General features: G+C 38.7%; 1 protein-coding gene across 1 annotated transcript in view; it reads left to right on the top strand.

Annotated features, from left to right (window-relative positions):
• Window positions 1-19,332, top strand: part of PTPRD (protein tyrosine phosphatase receptor type D) — a 413,356-nt gene that overhangs the window by 338,597 nt on the left and 55,427 nt on the right. The window contains 5 exon segments of the mRNA XM_040417151.1: window positions 4,614-4,733; window positions 6,142-6,296; window positions 12,421-12,706; window positions 13,121-13,299; window positions 17,580-17,706. Coding sequence (XP_040273085.1) covers window positions 4,614-4,733; window positions 6,142-6,296; window positions 12,421-12,706; window positions 13,121-13,299; window positions 17,580-17,706 — 867 coding nt within the window.

The following is a 19,332-nucleotide window of genomic DNA, read 5'->3' as shown; positions in this document are numbered from 1 at the left end:
CAGTGTTCAAGTGGAAGAATTATATGTATTTGCAGTCATTGCCTGGCCAAGCTCTTAACTGTCTTAAGATGCCAGTCAGCTCATTTCCGCCCATACCTGCTTTTTCATCTCTTTTAAATAATGGTTAGTGATGTCATAATAACAATAATAATCTCTTTTCAATAGGGTGTGATTGTAGTGAAAACACTCATTTCACTGTCAGACATTGTCTTATAAAGAAAGCATTAGAGCATATGTCGCATTCCGTCAATAGAGTTTCAGAAATATTATCCCGGCCAAAAATATGTTTTTCCCCTCCCAGTATAATCTGTTTTATTCTGTTCCATTTCTGTGAAAATGTCACTTGCTTCTGAAAGCTGTCAGCGCGCTACATTGAAGTTTAATATTTTTTATACTGAGATTTATTTTGTGAATTAAACTTGAAAGTTTTGTCATCAAAAGGACAATTACCTAGGAAACCAAACAAATATGGTAATTGTTTTTTATCCTCAGAGTGGCAATTCTTTGTGGGTAACTGATATATTGATTGGATTCTATGCCATTGTGAATGCTGCCTTGGAAATACATGAAAACATGTAATTTGAAAGACAAAAAAAAAAATCATTGCATCCGTAGCAGAGAAGTGTATTGCTTACACAGAAGAATTTCAGCGCTGGTATTTACAAAGTTGCTTTACAAGTGCACCCAAGGTTTCTATTCATTTGGGTTAATTATGTTGACATTGATTTTCATATTCTAGAACAGTCACTGATATGTGCATTGTTTTGGCATGTAGGGGGTCACCCACACAGTTGGCATGTGATGACTACCAGCAAGGAGATTAGAAATGAAACTACAAATGAAATGTAAACAGCAGTTTTATCTCAGGAAATTTTATTTAGCTATTGTTAATGTAATTATTATTTTCTCACAAGTGCAGTTGAGCGATATCAGGCATAGTAATACTTGCTTGATTAATTTTGATTAATTTTATACCGAATAATATGCAGAGAATACCTGTTCACCAGGAGTTATGAATATAGTATATGTTATGTATAGAATAGATAATTTGTAAGGGACATGGCTTATCATATTGCAATACAGTCGGTCACGGACTGGAGTATACCTGTTCTTCCATACAATTCCTTTTGGCTTGGCATATACCAAGATCAGTGGCTCAAGATTACTGACTTTAAAACAGGTGTTTTTTATGCTACGTGTTTGTATGTAGCTACCAGGTGGTTGTGATGTGAGTTGCAGCTTGTTTAGGGTTTTGCTAGCATGTTGTGGTAATGTATTGAATTTATATCAGGAGAAATCAGAGACATTAATGACATTTGTTGGAAAACGGGAAGGATGTAAACTTCTGCACCTTGGACTCATCCTCCCTCTATACAGAGCACATGAATACCCACTCTTATTTTTACAGTGATCCAACCTCTAAAATGTATCACTTATGCATAGGATAGATGTTAAGTGTTACATAGTTTAGGGTTCAGCCCCTCTTCAGATTGCTTGAATGTATGAGCCATATTTCTCCACCAACGCACAACCAACCACAGTAAGGAATAGTTTGCATTGAATCTCAGTTGAGCATGCCCATAGCTGCTTCATTTAGTCTATATAGGATTGAAAGAAACAGCTACTCTAATAGGTTATGTTCAAAATCAACTCCATAAGAAATAGATAACTAATAGGAAGTGATTGTAACTGATAATAAGTGAGGTTGTCCTCTGCTGGACCATCTGTACTCTGGCGGGCCATCCCAACTGTGCTCTAATTTGTGATCCAGAGTGTTTATGCAAGTGACTGAAATCTAAGGTGACATCTGTAAGAAAGAACTTGTAAAATCTATTCTTCCTTAGGATAATTTCACATACACAGCAAGAGATCCGATAAGCTGTTCTGGCAGAGAACAGCCTGCCAGAGCTCTCTGGATTCGGAATGCCCGCTGGCCCCATCAACTATAATGGGATTCTGGCGGAGATGCAGCCAGTACTTGACAAATATGCTGAAAATTGACTGGACAAGAGAATCGTCCGGACAAAAAAACGCTTTTTGTTGCGGATCTCCGGCAGACCCTATTATAGTTAATGGGTACTGTCTGGCAATGCTGGATCCAGCAAGCTGTTTTCTGTCGAAACAACCTGCCGGATCTCTTGCCGCGTATGTGAAACTAACCTTACAAACATTTGCCATTTATCCTGGAAGCACGCATCTTTTATGTCATATGAAGCGAAGTCTCTCATATAGTCCATACAGATTGTTCCTGGTTTTGAATGGTTTGCATAATTTTGTTATAATCTTTGGTTTGCTAACCAGGACCCATATATTTCTTATATAATAATAGAATGACCCATAAAAATACAACAATTTAGAGATTTGCTGACATTACACAAATTGTTAGGACATTAGAGTTCATGATTTTATTGACCAGCACAATAAAATAAGGAAGAACAACCCACAACAAATCAGGAGAAAGGTCCTAATAAAACAGACATTGCATATAGCAAATCAATTTCTTGGAATCAAAGTATGTTCGGCACAGTTTGGCCCATGGCTGACCTCACTGGTGTGAATAAATTGGCAAATGGTTAAGTGGGACCTATTTTCCTTACAAAGTGTTTTTATTCATTTTTCATTATTTATTAATAGGTGTGTAAAAAATGTATGTCTCTAGTGCCTGCACAGCATGATAATAAACGTTTGAACTATCCATCCTAAAATTCTGAATTTATGATAGGTAAACATATATATGACCTTTATCTGACCCTACTGTAAATTTGATAATACCATGAACATTGAAATGCTGCTTCTAGATATTTGCTGTGTAAACATTGGTTATGTTCTAAATTGGCTAGATTGGTAAAGATTACATGGTAGTATTTTGAGCTGTATTTAGAGTCTGACAGTTGGATGTGTGGTGGAAATGCTGGAATATTCCTTGGAAGTGCTGCTATATGTAGTCATTCTGTGTATCATGACTCCAGATATTGTACTGTCAATCATATACATTAATTTTGTTGTGAGAAGCCATATGTAGGGATATTATTCATTCAAGAGGTTGTCCAGCAAGATAAAAGGTTTATAAAAGCATTATTTATCTCACCAATCCCAACCCTCTGCTGTTCCAACACTTACCGCATCCCTGGTAGTCCCTACTTCTAGGTTCCATCTCCAAACACAGAAAAATGCCAGGAAATACCAACTCAGCCAGTCACTGACTGCACAAGTGAACTCCTTGGCAAGTGATTGGCTAAGCCTGCATCTCCTGCCTTTTTCTGTGTGTGGACATTGGAGAAGGAAACCAGTAAGCATTATAACGGCAATGGCAGGAGATTGGTGAGTAATGTTTCTTTTATTTTTCAAACCCACGCTTGTCTAAAATTTTATTCTGTTGGATAACTTCTTTAACAGTTATTGGCTGTGACAGCACCAGTTGTCAACAAGCCTGCAGATCTGGATTTCACTTCACTTATAGCAATCACCTTTCCCAGGGACTAACTGTTTCCCTGTTACACAAATACCCCCTAAATATCTCCCTGTTGAAACATTACTCAGGAATACTGACCCTAAAACAACAACGGAAGGGTGCTAAGATCTAGAAACAAGAAGAAAAGCAAATTGGGCAGAGCTGAACTGAAATCAAGCAAGACAGACTCCAACAGCAAGAACACAAACTAAAACTAGGAGCTACTAGACAAGGAACTAGGTGCAAGATACAAGAATTTGTTAGATACAAAGGCACAACTGTTTCCAGGAAAGAATATCTAATCAGCTGACCCACAGCAATGATATTTTATATACATAAAACATAGAGACAAAACATGTTATTGAATGGGCGTTCCCATCTTTTTATGATCCTCAAGGATCCTCACTGTTCCTGAGAATAAAGGGGCGGCAAGCACTCATTTGGGGCTGTGGCCCCTTCACTGTCTTCCCTGCACTGTGGGGCTCCCGGTTACATGGTTGTGCAAAAAACTGCAGCTGACCCCATTCGCTGAATCAGCTATGCGGTCCCTTTGTTCAGAAGATCCATGAGAATCCCTAAGAATGAATGCCTTTTTTCTAGCATTAAAGTGTCCTAAGGGGAAAAAAATACTGCATAAATGCATAAGTGTTAAAAGTGTGACAGTGATAACTATCATTGTTTATTATGGTTATTATGGCATCATTTCAAAGCCCAACCTAGCTTTCCACTGCTGGTGTTGGTATAATTGTCTTAATAGTCTGATAAGGAGAAATAATTAGCTACTATGCATAAAGCTCTGCTATACTTTCTAATGTAGAACATAACAAAACTGTTCCGCCTAAATTTTGATGGAATGTTTGCATATAAGTTAATTTACATGTCCTCTAATTCTAAATCTTATGCACTGTAACTCTAGTTCTACACCAAATATTATTTAGGCAGGAATCCTTTTCTTACTGTACTTTTTACTCTTGTGTTAAACGGTTATGCCTATCTGCATTAGTATATATTATTGGTACATTAATGTGCTCACACTTTGCCTTATACACATATTCCGCACCATGGACGTTGTTTTTGCCTTTCACATAAATCAAAATAAAATTGCTTTGTAGAAAGCGTGACATTTTATTTATATTACCAATTCACTGCTGATTTCTTGTAGATAAAATGTGACCAGTACTGGCCAAGCAGAGGTACGGAAACATATGGCTTTATCCAAGTGACTCTGCTGGACACAGTAGAACTTGCCACTTACTGTGTCAGGACCTTTGCTCTTTACAAGGTAAGCCTGCTCTTTCAGCATCACTATGCTCCAGTGCATTGACACATTATACCTCTGTATACAGTCCTTTATAACAACTATTGATTCAGATATGAGATGTCTTTAATATACCCTATAACTGGAGATGACCTGGAATCTAAGGCATTGGTTTGAATTATTGTTCTAACATTATTTACTTTTGTATAGGCTTCCCCACACAATTTCCATGATGTATATTTCTATCATATGAATAAGTCTAGATGGTAATGATGGAAGACATACTAAATATACTATGACAATACTGATATTTGATCAGTAGATTGGGTCAAAGGTTAGGTTTAGTTGTAAGGATTGGGTATGGATATACCTAATGTAATATGAAACAATGACAAGACAAAGTGGTATGGCAATATAAGTGAGCACACCGACCAAGTAATACACAATAATCTGTTAAGTCACAAAAAACAAACCATGTACCAAAAACATAAAAACACTTAAAACATGTTGAACTATTCTTTTCTTAAACCCCTTGATGCAGCTATTAGCTAATGACATATATATGTAAAATGTTATTATGGAACGACATATAATACACATAAAAACATGATCACTGTAACGGATCTCCTGGCACCCTGACTGGATACCCCCGTTGATGGATGCTCCTAGTGCTTCCTGAGGGCTCCAAGCACTCCGCTCGACACCGTAACCACCATAGGAACAAGAAACAGGAACAGCTCTTACAAGAGCTAGGGGTTATAGCCAGGGGAGTGTACAGCGTATCGCAATCCACACACACCTATGTTGAAGGCCAAAACAGGAACTCACTTTATTGAAGACCAACTCAATATATATACAGTTCAAGAAGTCTAACACATTATGCAATCAACCATGAACAACATGCAAACAGACATCCCCCCCCACTCCATAATGAATGAATAGGAAGAGGAGACATGTGATGGGATTATCTCTTGACTGTATCATAGGGTGATCTACTCATCTAGTAGTCGGCTGCTCCTAGAGTCAGCTATCTTAATCCCATCACTAACACAATCAGTGGGAGTCTCAGTGCAGAGTTAACCCCTTTTTGTGTTGCTAAATTCACACCCTGCACCTTTAATGGGCAATAGGAAATATGTGTTAAATTCCACACATAAATCAGGGTTCATAGTTCCTTGTAACCCCAAAAGGTCTGAGGGGGTCTCCATAGTTCTGGGTCCATAGTCCGTAGGAAGGAGGCTACTCCAGCAGCCCCAGTGACGGTTCAGTCCATCACAATCACGCTACCACAATAGCTGACAGAATATTAACCCTTGTAAGCATTCAAAGAGGCTCCTGAACTTTTACTCTGTAACAATGTCTTTCTACTATTACTTAAAAAATGAGTATTTTGGTAAGATTTATATCTAAAGCCATGTACTCTTTTTGACAGAATGGATCAAGTGAAAAGCGAGAAGTCAGACAGTTTCAATTTACAGCATGGCCGGATCATGGCGTTCCAGAACATCCAACACCTTTTCTAGCATTCTTGAGAAGGGTGAAAACATGTAATCCTCCAGATGCGGGGCCAATGGTGGTACACTGCAGGTACAATTCACAATTGTGAAAGGATATAATTTCTTTTATTATATTTTGCCTACAGGTAGACCTTTACACATTGTCAAAATGATGTGCAGACCAAAATATGGCTGAGATACTTTTGATTGATACATTGTTACCATTGTGTGCAGACCAAAATATGTTTGATATACTTTTGGTGGAAGGGGTATTCTGTAGATAAAATCTACACTCTTCTAGTGTTGGAAAGTTAGGTATGACAGATTCTTCTCAAAACGGATCTTTTACAGATTCTGAAAGATGGGAAGAACACCCCATGAGCTACCACTGCCTACAAGAACTGGCACGTCAAATGAACTGAGTGCTTCAGCATTCTCTTAATATGTACCTTATATGCATCCAATGAAGTCTTCAAGCACCTAAACAACGTAACCTTACAGAGTAGGTTGAAGCAGCTCTGGTGAACTCAGCCAACCAGGTGCTCCTCTGATCGGCAGCCATGTAATACTACATTCCCACTGCAGCAGCCTCTGCAGGGGAACGTCAAGCTCTCCATGGCTTTCCAGATTTTGGGAACTGGACCTTTGGCAATCAGCTGATCACTGCAGTGGCTCCCATATTAAAGGGATTATCTTTAAAAGAAAAACCCCTTTAAATGGGTTGTGCAGTGATTTATCTTGTTGACCTATCCTGAGGATTGGTCATGAATGTCTGATCGGCGGGGGTCTGTCCCGTCACCCATGCCAATCAGCTGTTTGACAAGGAGGCGGCGCTCCATGGTAGTGCCGCCACCTCGTGATTGCATTATGTATCGTCTCCTGTGGAGCAGCAGCGTAGTGTAATTACAAGTACACTCTCCATTCAAGTGAAAGAAGCAAGTACTCATCATTACACTGTACTTCCGAGACGAATTGCAGTGTAATGAATAGGAAGTGGCACATGGAGCACCGCCCTCCTCTTCAAACAGCTGAAGGGCGGAGGTGCCAGGTTTCGAATCCCCCGTTAATCAGATATTGATGACCTGTCCTGAGGATAGGTCATAAATATAAATCACTGTACAATCCCTTTAAGGTATGTTAATTAGTAGATATTTATATATGTATTATACCACAGCCATCAAATGCTAGGTAATTTATAAAAATACATGCTTCCCAAGCAAATATGTTGGAATCCCAAAACTCAGGGGTAACACCTATATGGACCACTTACAGATGCAGCAGTTTCTAACTTAAATCTGATAACTTGCTGCAGCATGATATACATACTCAGCATCACATTCCTGTTGTAGAGAAACCTGAGGAAGATGCAGAACAGAATTTCTTTAGAAGGTTTTTAAGATTAAAGGCAAGTTTTATCTGAAAAATACTGACTTTCAGTTTTCTTCCAACATCTGTTTTCAGTTTGATCGTACAGTATGGTTTTATTAGCAGTACAATGAGCGATTTCATCTGCATAAATTCATGTAATGGGCTATTTTATTTGTGGGCACACACTGCATCAGCGAGTCTTTGTTTGCTCATCAGATGTTTGCATAAGGTAGAGGAGATCTTAGTGACTGCACTTCTTTTGTGTGCAAGAGATTTTTCTATATCAAAGCCAGCAGCTGTCCACAATGAATTCTGAATGAGCATTACTGTTGAAGAAAAGAATTTGACCATCTGCAGGAAATGTAAAAATGTTTTTATAACCCAATAACGGAGATCTGGACAGGGGTATAAATGAGCTTTTCCAGCTGTAGCTATATCTCTTACACTTATATGTCCATACAATATCCTGAAACATGTCATGCTCAGCTGGGATTGAAAATATTTGGGCTGCGACCAAGAGCAAGTCATTATTTTCTACAAAAATAATCACCGTGCAATAATTTAACTGTATAGAGTTGCGTAAAAGCAACACTATGTAAGATTTGGTAAGTGTGTTAGCAACAGATGGATGCAACAGCCCTTAAAATACACATACCAAGAAAGCAAGTAAGTAAAAAAGCTGTAAAGTAAAATACTTTCCCACAGAGGCCTCTAGATGAGATCTATGTTAGTGTTGGCCTGGACCAGTCTTTAAGACCTAATAAATAAACTCTGCCTCCCTAGGTAACATTAGCTGTAAATACTCCACTGGGGAAACACCACTGCACGTTTGGATATAGTGTATGTCTGATTGACAGTGAGACTGAAATGAAATATTTCTGATTTATGACTTCAGAGGCTCAAAGGATATTACAAAGCTAGTTGTGGGAGTTTATCTGATAAGTAAAGTTAGAGTTATCAGGTTTGCTGCACGTTGTAACACTAGCATTTTTACGTACACTATTTATGGAAAGGTTCTGATTTAAGCTACATCTGGTAACACTTTCCATTATATAGTCTGCAGTATTTAATGCATAATGTTGGTCCTATTTTTCCTCTCTGGTAATGGTTGTTTGCTAGAATTACTCAATTTTCAAAGCTATGTCTTACTGAGAAGGACAGACCCTTTCAGATGAGGACAGAAAAAAACATGGCTGAGGATGTGGTATTTTCTAGTTAATGAGGTTTTCCTGGAAGATAAAATATTTTTAAAGGGCAATAAAGAGTTATAAAATAAGTATTATTCAGCTTACGAACTCCCATCCACTGCTCTCCACTATCCGGTCCCGGCTCATCACAGGAAATGGGTTAGAATGCCCACTGAGCTTATCTCTGACCACACCAGCGACCCACCACGAACAGCAATTGATTGAGTGGGCGTTTTATGCCATTTCCTATGTCAACCTGTGCCCAGGAAGTGGAGAGCAGACAGGGGACTGTAGCAGGGTCTGAGTGACAGCAGCCTGGGATCAGTGAGGTGACTATTATCATTATTAAAATATTATCACCCTGGAAAACCTCTTTAGGAGGTTAGAAAACTCATTCAATACCAACATTCAAATTGTACAAATGTATATGTCCAGACCCCCACGCCAGGATACCTAGAACTTGCTCTTCTCATCCCTTAGAGTTAAAAGATTGCTTGACCCTTCGGCCAATGTCCCTTTTATAGATAATTTGGTGGTGCCTTTGGAGATAGCAACTCTGTGGACCCATTGCAACTGCAAGAGCTGCCTCTAAGCTATGGTAGTACTGTATTCTCTAGAAATCTAAGAACCACAAAGCTTTCCTGAAACTAATATACAAAAGCATGGACTGTGCCTGGAAGGCAGAAATAGTTGACATCTATATAAGTATCATTCCATAGCTGAACAGAAGTGAACTATTTGAAGACTTGCAGAGCTCAGGGGACGGTACAGAACATGTCCATGTTCTATTAGCTGTATGAGGGGCATGAGGTCAATGCATTCATTAAGTATGAGCATTGTTGCTCTGGTATTCGCAATAATACTTTTAATATACCATCTTATTAAGTATGCACAATCATTTTCTCAACAATTCTACAGTTGAAAGAATGTTACTTCTCTTCTATGTATTGATTTGTTAGAGTAACGTTATGTTGTTCTTGGCCGAACATGACAATTGACAAAGCACTGGGTCTACAGAACAGTGTGATATTACTGCTACAGAGCAAATCATTACTATGCATACCAGACTTCGGTGAAACAACTTGTTAAAAATGATTACTATGTGATGCAACAATAATTCGAAACCAAAATCCCTATAGTTTTCTCCCTTAATGATCAGATAACAGTGACTAATGCCATTTGTGGGTTACTGCAGCAATAGTGTAAATGTCATCCTGGTATGTCACATCTTATTATGTGTGATTCCTTTGAAGCCATTAGCAAAGGTATCTGTTAGCATTTTCATGGCTGTACCAAGCAGTCTTAATTATGACACTGACTTGCGAGAATTCATATTAGAGCACTCGGAGGATCTCCTCTTAATTAAGATGCTATTCTTTTCAGCTCCTGTTATCATTTCATTAGTCACTTTAGTGAGAAAGTAACACAAAGTAGTATTTAGCTTTGAAACTTGCAGTAAGAATAAAAGGCATTTCTTGATGGAGTTTTTTTTCACGATTAGCAAATTCTCGGCCATATGTTTTATGGAGATCTAATAGATAATTAATGCCAAATAAAATCTTGGAGTATTATAATGGCCTATTACCTACACAGCTTTGTCAACTTATGATGATAGAACAATGCTGCTTTTGGAGGTGGAAAGTGAGGATGGTTATTAAAATATGATGCATAGTTCATTCATTCTCTGTGGGGGCATTTGTAAAGACACTACGCCTAGGCTTGAATTATTTGTGAAGCTGCTGTGCTCAAGTATAGTATTATTGAAAATAAAAACGTTTATGGTATAATGTTCCTATAAATCCCATTTTGAGGGACTACAAAATTATTTGCTAATGTCACTTATGCAATTAATAGTATTGTAATTGATAACTGTGAAATTTTAAAAATAGGTTTGTCGTTTGCATAAATTAAACAAAGTCCACTTAGAGCATTTTCCTCCTCATATGCTTTAGGTACGTGATGGCATTTAAACACCAATATTGAAATCCATCAAATAATTTTTAAACCTAAAATGGCACAACACTGGATTCTCTAGCCACACCCTGTAATTGTGGCGAAAAATATGTTAGATTTGCCAGAATCTTCTTGTGCCATTTTTGTCACATTTTTTGTGGCTCAGTAGAAACCTATGTGCATAGGGCCTGCACAGCAGTGCACATAAGCAATATGGCACCACACAGCATCTGTTTCCTGCCTTACATGCTTTGTTGCAGTATTCGTACAGAGCTATTCTCCTCTAGAAACATTACAGCCCGTGCATAAAATCTAACTTTAATAAATGCCCACTACTACACTGATTTAAGCCCCGAATTGCTATGTACATTTATCATTTGCTACTATCTGATGGAACCAATCCTTTTCCAATTACTAGTGTTGGACTGGGGTACCTAGTACCCACCAGTTTACCACATTCTGGGAGGCTTACTCTACAGATATGCAAATTTTACAAATCCCTAAAACTGCGCTAAACGTATTGTTTTCAGTAGTAGACTTCGACCTAGCCTGTATCTCAGACTGTTCTGATCTGAAGATCCTGTCAGTGTCTTGTTGACAAGCTCTTGCCTTGGACTAGGGCTCTTAGTTATGTGAGCCTGAAATACATGCTCACAGGGGAGGATTGCCATAGACCTTACAGGGAAATTACCCAGTGGGACGATGCCCAGAAGGGCGGTCTGAGTCGCCTCACGACTGGCCAGTGGACACTTTTAGAGATATATTTTGTGCTATTGGCAGCAGTATTTTTATGATGGACTGTAGTATTTGGCTCTGTTGGGGTGGTATAATGATTATATGAACATAGATTGGTTTAGATGCTATACGCTGCCTAACTTCCTTGCCACTTGTGCAGGGGGTGGGGAACCGGAGGACCACCCTTGCTCAAGGGCATACCAAGATAATTCACCTCATCTGCTGTGGGCCAGTCTGATCCTAACTGAGTCATGTCTATAATAGATGTTGACTTTTATGCATCCATTCAATTGCTGAATTCAAGTGCAAAAGAAAATAATAGCTAACGTTTAATATTATCGATATATTAGATTGAGATCCCAGGCAGAATACATCCAAGACTAAACATCACATGATGTATTTGATGCACACTGACAGTTCTGGTGGGACAGCATCCAGGTCCTTAGTGTTGCCTACTTGAAATGATTGGGCCCATATGCATGAAGTATATTACTTGTCTTCTTGAGTAATTTTTCATAGTTTGCTGTATGTCCCTTAGCGGAGAGCCGCTGTGTACTTATCTCATTAGTATAACCCCTTTCATTTGTAGTCTGTTAGAGAAAATAGATATTTTAAAGGTAGGTTTCTTACTCACAACCAGAGTGCACTGAAATTGTGTGGTGGCCTGCAGCTTCCCTAGGCAATAACAGCTAATCGGTGAGAGTTGAAGCAGTCAGACGTCATCAGTCAGCGGAAAAATGGGCTCCGTACAGGTCTCCATAAAACATTGATTTGGTATGAATAATGCTTCTTTCTTAACCAGTTCTTCTCATGTCCTTCCATAATAACTTTCATAAAAAATTTCACTACTATTCTTTCTACAATTATATTTCTTTTACAAAAATATTTGGTCTGTTTGTGCAAAAATCTTCACATTCTACCTTAGTGTTGACCGTGAAAGACGTGCTAAATTGATTGTTTTCTGTCTTCTAGTGCTGGAGTGGGCAGAACGGGCTGCTTCATTGTAATAGATGCCATGCTGGAGAGGATACGGCATGAAAAGACTGTAGATATTTATGGTCATGTGACGTTAATGAGAGCGCAGAGGAATTACATGGTTCAAACAGAGGACCAGTATATCTTTATCCATGATGCTCTGCTGGAGGCAGTGACATGTGGAAATACCGAAGTGCCAGCTAGAAACCTGTATGCTTATATTCAAAAGCTGACACAGATCGAGCCTGGAGAGAATGTCACAGGGATGGAGTTAGAATTTAAGGTACAAATTGACATGTTAATATGTGGGTTCAGTTTAATTTAAATGCACCCAATATGCATATTTTGGCTAGAAGGTGAATAGATTCTGGCTCAAAGGTGGGCAGATTTTGAGAAGACCATGCTTGGTTGTTTCAGTCACTCCCATAGAATGAATGGAGTGGCAGCATGAATGCCTAGCGATCAGTGAAGCTCTTAGCTGTCTGAGCCCACCGATCTAACATTTATTACCTATCCAGTGAATAGGTGATTAAGTTTTGTGGCTGGAATACCCCTTTAAATATCTAATTTCATGCATTCTCTGTACTGAACCTTGTTAATACCATTTTAGATCATATAGAAAAAAAATCTGTTTTTTATTCATGTATGCCACGTAAAGGTTGCTAAATTTTTATTTATTTTTTTGTTTTTTTTACAGCGCCTCGCAAGCTCGAAGGCTCACACCTCACGGTTTATCAGTGCCAATCTTCCATGTAATAAATTTAAAAACCGCCTTGTTAATATTATGCCATATGAGTCCACAAGGGTATGTCTACAGCCCATCCGTGGTGTAGAGGGCTCTGACTATATCAACGCAAGTTTTATTGATGGATATAGGTAAGCGTGGTCGTAGTCAGCTCAACTGTGCAACATTCAATGTGATCAATAGCCTTAAAGGAAGTCTGTCAGCAGTTTACAGTTCCCGCAGAACTGCTGACAGCATTGGATAGGCGATAGTGGCTGTATAAGTCGGAAATATTGGTTTTAATATGCCATGTGCACAAATGCAAGTGCGCTATGGGTGGTCCGTTCATGTACGATGCATTGAATGCTCCTTACCCCCTCCCCTTTGCTATGATTGACTGATCTACGGGTCTCCTAGATGAATACTAGTGCTGTCACTAAAAGGTAGAGGGAAGGGGATGGAGAGCGTAAGTGCATAGAGCCTAGGGCACTGCACATGAAGGAACCACCCAGCAGACATTTGCCGTCGTGGCACAATGCATATTACAAGCTGTATTTCTGGCTTCTACAGCTAGTATGAACATCGCCACCAGTAGACCTTAACTGTTTTCCTCAGCACTATCTAGTGCTGTAAAATGACAGGCTGCTTCTAACTAATGATTATTTTTGTTTCTGCATAAGATGCAATCAATGGCAGACAAGTAAATTATCATTCATTGTCTATGTGTACACTGGCCAATGATTGTGAACAGTTGTTAGTATGAACAATCATACAGGCCGTCATTGTCTGTGTAAATGGACATACTTTTGTAAACAATATCCTTTCTTAAAATAAATTCTTCAAATTCGTACTAAGAAAAAAATCTATATTAGTAAAAAATAGCCGTATTTAAAGGAATGTTAATACATTTTACAGAGAAGCCATTGGTTTTCACTTGGCTTTATTTTACGACTATGGTGGTAAAACTGGAACCAAGTATCATTGAATCAGAGGAACATAAACACCAACCTCCTTATCAGTGCATTTGCGAATGTTTTTTTTTTATCAGTTTACCATACGTTCTTCATAACAAATGGACTTCTAATATCAAGTTAAATAAATGGGTTATCCGCGAATTTATATTGCTGACCTATCCTTAGGATAGGTCATCAATAACAGATTGAAGGGGTCTTAGGCCATGTGACATCATCGTACATTGATCACATGGTCTAGTTGTTGCATCTCAATACCAAAGCACAGCCACTATACAATGTACAGCACTGTGCTTGGTAAGTTTCCGAGAGTTCCCTGAAACAGCTGATCAGCAGGGGTACTGGGACCCGGACCCCCACTGATGTTATAATGATGACCTATCCTTAGGATAGGAAATAAAGCAATTGTGACCAGCATCTCCTCTTTTTGCAAGTTTATTTCGATTAACACATCAGACAAGGCAACGTTTCGGCTTACGCCAAGCCTTTCTCAAGCCTTGGTATGAGCCAAAACGTTGCCTTGTCTGATGTGTTGATCGAAATAAACTTGCAAAAAGAGAAGACGCTGGTTACAATTGCTTTATTTCCTACAGTTTGGAGCGGGAAGGACCTTACCACTGGTGACCGTGCATCGCTTCTATAAAGTGGGATGTTGGTGCTGTCTTCAAACATACTTTTCTGCTATCCTGAAGATAGGCCATCATTATCATTTTCTGGATAACCCCTTTAAGTTACTTAACAGAATTTTTGGAGATTCATGTAGATGTTTTGGTTCATTTTCAGAGGACTTCCAAAATGTCATTGTCTTGCATTACTTCTAAATATTTATATTTGGGTGTATTGTTCATGGTAGTCAATTTTGCATACAGCTTCCATCTAGCTTTTATTATCCACGTTCTGTAACATTTAGACCCTTTTTAAAGGGTCATTAACTTTTCAAAAAACCTTTGATATGTCATAGACACATATCAAAAGTTTAGGTCGATGGGGGTCTGAGCATTGAGACCCCCACAGATCTCTAGAATGAGGGGAGAAAAATGTGCCTATATCGCATTCCCTTTTCTTGCTGCAGAGGATGGAATATAGACTTCTATGGAGCCTGTCTCATGCAGGGAGGAACGAGTGCTCTTCTTCTCTCTCCTCGTTCTAGAGATCGGTGTGGGTCAGCACTCAGACCCCCAAATTTAACAAACAGCGTGCAACATTAGATACATTTGGTGCAAAATTCACCAAGACAGACTCAAGAAAAACTGACTTCAAATGTTACCCTCATAATAATTCCCATATTTGTGATTTTTTTTTTTGTGCCTGTATACAAAAGACCAGCTTTTTAGGTCACAAGTTAGGTTGTCTGTTGGCAAACATACAGTTGAATTCAAAGACTATGCAAGATAATGCTTTAACTATACCTACAGTTAAAAATCTCACACATTTATAGAGTAATATCATAATTTGTTAGTTCCAGACTTCCTTAATATGATTGATGTAGTAACAGTCATTAATCCACTGACATTTCTCAACTAAGTGGTTTATTAAGTGTTTTATTTCAGATGGAGTAAAACTGAATGGAACTTTGCAGCAAGTAAAGGATAATGAGCACATTCATTTAAATCATTGTTTTAACAATGTAATAAATGGAAACAATTTTATATGTGCACATGCCAATAAATCTTGCTTGGCTTTTTTGTTCAGATTTTGTGTTAACGTTTCCAAAATGGCAACATTCCCATCATCTTGAATTACCTACTTATTATGAATTTTAGCAGTTGTGCCATATAACTTCCCACCAAGGCAACCACCAAGCCAAGGTCCAAGTTCCATACACATACTTTTGACTTTGGCCTTTATTGTGCAGTATATAAGTGAGGGTTGTACTAAAATATTGACATATCACGGCTGCCTTTGCAATGTGCATTATGTATCTGAATAAGGCATGGGGCACCTGGCAGTTTTAGTGATTCACTCTTCACTGATGCGTGCACACCATTGTATCATCTTCTGGCTCAAAGCACTAAACGGAGGTTAGAAAAAAAAGATGCCCCCAAACAACACAACTCTTTGTCAATGGACTGTGTGTGGTTTAGCAGTTCACCGCATGTACTTAAAATTGGTCAGAACTATAGTAACATGCAGTCACTAACAAGAGTGCAGCTCCAGTTCCTGGAAAAGAAAGCATGCTTGTTTTTCCCTAATTTCGGACAACTCTTTTGATAGCTTCCCTAGTTCAGATATATGCAATATAGATAATAACACATCTTCCCATTCCTCATGAAGCTTAAAGGGGTTATCCCATGACTAATGTAAAAAAAAATGTAAATCAGAGATCATATAGTACACGACAATCTCTTTCGAACAAATCTAGAACCAGCCCTGTACCTCAGCTGGATCCATAGATCTCCTCATTCAATGTTCCAATTGCTTTGCTAGATTTATATCAAGCTGGCACCTTGGGGGTGTCATTTCTGCTGTATCTCAGGGAGCGTGTTCTTTCTGCTGCAGCTCTCTCCCTATCACAGCTCAGTAGGCAGTTGAAGAATGGAACTGAGCATGTGCGTCCTCAGCAAGGTGGACAGAGAAATAAGAAAAAGCAAACAAACAGCAGTAGGTGCTAAATGGATCCATTTTAATGAATAACTCAGTTGTTATACAATTTTTTTTTTTTTAAACTGCTGAATCTTTTTCATGGGACAACCCCTTTAACAGAAAGATGCAGAAAGATTTTCTTAAAAAATGCAAACACAAAAGCTTTAGTCTCATATTTAGCATCTTAACATGCAGTTTCCAATCTTCCACCCAAGATTTAAGTTTTAACTGCTAATACCAAAGAAGTAAACATGAGATTCCTGTTTAACAAATTTGTAACAGAAGACCACTAAAGACCACATAAAGAATAAGTATATGCATTCGATGAGAGAATGTCTAGTAGCAATAATTTTAAACTTATGCTGGGATATTTTTAATTGAGGCTGAATGTAAATACATTAAATATACACACATATTACCACAGAAACACCTTCTACTTTCTGTGATGGTGAAATTTTCTAACAATTTTTCTGCTGAAGGCATTATCCTACTATGTTATTATTATTTTTTTTATGTAAGATTTTTTCTTTGCCTATCTGTATATTGGAGCAGGGCCATTTGTCCCGCATGATCCTGCAAAGCAGATTTGCATTTTCCAATCCTACCTTCCTTCTACTGAACCAAACTAAGTTCTCTACAGAACCTGTGGTCGTCTTTGCTTCATAAGGTCCATGGGGGGGGATGTTAGAGACCCTTAAATGCATCCATATTACAACCATGTGAAATTGGTTTCTCAGTTCTTATATACTTTATCCATTAAATGTTCAAGTCTTTGTCTGGAGCTATGTTATGTACAGTCAGTAGTTACAAGAAGATACATTTTTGCATCAAATATCTAATACATATATCTAATTTATCTTTTTATTTTTTTCTATTAGACAGCAAAAAGCCTATATAGCAACTCAAGGTCCCTTGGCTGAGACAACAGAAGACTTCTGGAGGATGCTATGGGAACATAACTCAACAATTGTGGTTATGCTAACAAAACTTAGAGAAATGGGCAGAGTAAGTATCTAGTTTTGTTGTCAAATAGTCATGTCTACCATTGCTGGATGAATGTTATGATATATGTGGTATTATAAAAACCATTTACAGGGGTCTAAACAACTGTTGAACATGTAAGCAATGGAAGTGGAAGACCCATATGAAAAATGTTCATCTCTAAATAAAATTAATTCTATGTCTTATGTTCAGGGGCGGATTGGCCATAGACCTTACAGGAAAATTTCCCGGTGGTCTGATGCCCTGGGGGCCGCCTGGGCCCTCCTCATGGCCGACCAGTGGAAGTTTTTGGGGATGTATTTTGTGCTGCTAGCTGCAGTATTTTGTGATGAACTGTGGTTTTTGGCTCTGTTGGGATGGTATAATGTGCCACAGTATGGTATTGATGGCCCTGTCTTCCATCAATTTGGACCAAACTACAAAACGAGGCCACTTTTCGTTTTAGTTTTCATTTTTTTCCAGGGCCATTTTAAATTTCCAGTTCGCTCCTGCTTATGTTAGGGATGAAAAAATAGTAGAAAAAAAGGAGCGTAAATAAGGATACTGGAGGGGAAAACAGAGGTGGTATGGAATACCACAGAATAGGGGGGTGGGCAGATGGATGAGGAAAGAGGAGGAGAAGTGGGAGAGGGAGGCGCCAAGGGATACCCAAATTGTCAGGAAAAGAAGAGGTAAATGAGGCTGCTCACACTAAGTTGGACCACAGGTCCAATCCAGCCTGGCTAGCAGGCTGCAAAGAGTAATCAATATGAGAAAAAGAGAAGAAGGGTTGGTGGAGCGCCTATGGCCAAGAATCAGTGAGGAAGTGGCACCAAGAGAAAAAGGGGGTGGGGGGGAGATGGTGAACACCTCTATGTAACTTTAGTGAATGCCCCTTAATACCATGGGGAATACTAGAATCGTGCCCCCATAAATCCAGAGGGTAGGGTGAGTTGGAGCAGTATATAGATATGTAAAATAGATGACATGAGGTTATGACCTTAAAATCAGTCTATAACGATATCCAGAGTTATCGATAAAAAGAAGTACAAACAATCTTGTTTAGTACTCACGTCACCAGGGAGGGTGGTGCAAGATAAGCACATGAAACTTGACACCAGACCCTCCCCCGCCGAGATCGCCTGTAAGTAGGTGGTTCTCGTAGGTTGTCGTCCTGTGAATGGATGACACAACAAACTTCCAAGGTACGAAGTAACTTGTTTAATTCAAATAGCTTGACGTGTTTCGGGGCAATAAAAAAAACGTTCTTCAGGAGCATCACACTCCCGATGCCACTCCCTCAACGATTCTTGACCATAGGCGCTCCACCAACCCTTTTTTTCTTTTTCTCATATTGATTACGTTAGGGATCCATATAAAAGTCATTTGAAATGGCTGCTATTTACCATTTCTTTCAACTATCTATTGGAAATTATTTTCAGGCAGTCATTCAAGATGGGCAATGGCAGACTACTGTCCAACAGAAAACTGTCATCTGTCTGTTTGGATTTTTTTGGCCATTTTCTGTTGAAACTACACATTTTTGCAAGCTTTCTTTGTTGCTTTTACATTGCTGGTATCTCCCCGATCTGTCTGTTTTGCTTGGCATGTTTTTGCTCAGATACCGTACTGGTATACAATTAATTTTAT

Source organism: Bufo bufo, chromosome 2, assembly GCF_905171765.1.
Source record: "Bufo bufo chromosome 2, aBufBuf1.1, whole genome shotgun sequence".
Classification (NCBI taxonomy): Eukaryota; Metazoa; Chordata; class Amphibia; order Anura; family Bufonidae; genus Bufo; species Bufo bufo.
The sequence above is the reverse complement of the archived record's forward strand: the minus strand, read 5'-3'. Positions and strand labels throughout refer to the sequence as shown.